This window comes from Nicotiana sylvestris, chromosome 12 (genome assembly GCF_000393655.2).
Source record: "Nicotiana sylvestris chromosome 12, ASM39365v2, whole genome shotgun sequence".
Taxonomy (NCBI): domain Eukaryota; kingdom Viridiplantae; phylum Streptophyta; class Magnoliopsida; order Solanales; family Solanaceae; genus Nicotiana; species Nicotiana sylvestris.
Window position 1 is genome coordinate 136,093,158 of NC_091068.1, and position 1,573 is coordinate 136,094,730.

General features: G+C 37.4%; 1 protein-coding gene across 1 annotated transcript; it reads right to left on the reverse strand.

Annotated features, from left to right (window-relative positions):
• Nucleotides 1–470: 470 nt before the first annotated feature.
• On the reverse strand, nt 471–905 carry LOC138883795 (uncharacterized). The gene has a single exon (XM_070164508.1). It carries the CDS (start codon nt 903–905, stop codon nt 471–473), a length of 435 nt encoding a protein of 144 aa, XP_070020609.1.
• Nucleotides 906–1,573: the final 668 nt, after the last annotated feature.

Consider the following 1,573-nt stretch of genomic DNA (forward strand, 5'->3'; position numbering starts at 1 on the left):
CTTTAACCACAGATCCATCACCGATCAAGTGGTCTATTTTCCCATCAGAGCACTCAAAGAAGTCTGCCACATCCAAGTGAGTGATGTCAAATTTATTTGTCATGGACAAAATTAGCTTCAGGGTTTTTATTCTTTAGAGATGCTTGATAAAGCTCAACCAAATGTCTTGGTGTACGACAAATATTTGTCCAATGCCCTTTTCCACCGCAATGATAGTATTAAGTTTCTGAACCATTTGCTTTTGGCTTCTCATCTTTCCCTTTCCACTTTTGGTGGTTATTTTTCTTTGGGGGGTGATTAACACCAGAAAAATTTCTTTCTTGTCCACGACCACTGCCACGACCACAACCACGAATAGGGCCACGGCCTTTTCCATGCTTGGCATAATGGGAATACACCTCATGCACTTCAGGCAATGGTATAGACCATGTTGGTCGATTTTCGTGATTTCTCATGAGCAAGTCATTATTTCATTCAGCCACAAGGAGAAGAGAAATCAACTCAAAGTACTTCTTGAAACCTTTCTCTCGGTATTGCTGTTGCAAGACCATATTGGAGGCATGAAATGTTGTGAACGTTTTTTCAAGCATATCATAGTCGATGATAGTATCTCCACAGAGTTTCAATTCAGAAGTAATTCTAAACATTGCAGAATTATATTCAGAAACAGACTTAAAGTCTTGGAGCCTCAGATGAGCCCAATAATATCGTGCTTGCGGAAGAGTGACAAACTTTAAGTTGTCATATCTTTTCTTTAAACCATTCCACAAAACAAGTGGATCTTTGACTGTGAGATATTCTATTTTCAACCCTTCATCAAGGTGATGGCGTAAGAAAATCAAGACCTTAGCACAATCTTGGGTTGATGCTTTATTTTTGTCTTTAATGGCATCTCTAAGACCCATTGCATCTAAATAGATTTCAGCATCCAACACCCATGTTATATAGTTCTTGCCCGTAATTTCAAGGGCAACGAACTTTATTTTCATAATGTCAGTCACAATTAAAAAGAGGAGGAAAATTATATCTTAATCTTCTCAAAGAGCTTCTTGAGGCGGTAGAGTCTCGTGCTGATAACGTGTAATAAAACAATAAAAGTAGAAGAACAATATTGCAGAGAAGAGAGAGTAATTCTTATTGAATTTTGGGATGATTTACAATGGGTTAAGACCCCTCTATTTATAGGGAAAAATGACTTAGCCACAAAGTAAAACTCTCTACAAAATAGACATTCATTCTAATTACAAATCTATTCATAACATCCTCAATGTTTTTGCTCCAAAAGTTCGTGGTAATTGGTAAAGCTTTTGGTCGGTTCACGCCAAATTACTCTGCCATTCTTCTTTTTCTCTTCACTCTTTTTTTTAATTTTCGCCATTGTTAAGTTTTGAGGAAGAAACTTCAAATTTCGTCTTCAATGGTTGATTCAGCAACTCCAAAGAGGGTTGCACTAGGTATACCCAATAAAGAACTTAATTTTCATTGTCGGCATCAGAATCATCGGCATCATCATCCACTATTGACTCATCATTTTAGGTGAACAGTTCCGTCCATGGCTACGCTAGAGAAGATA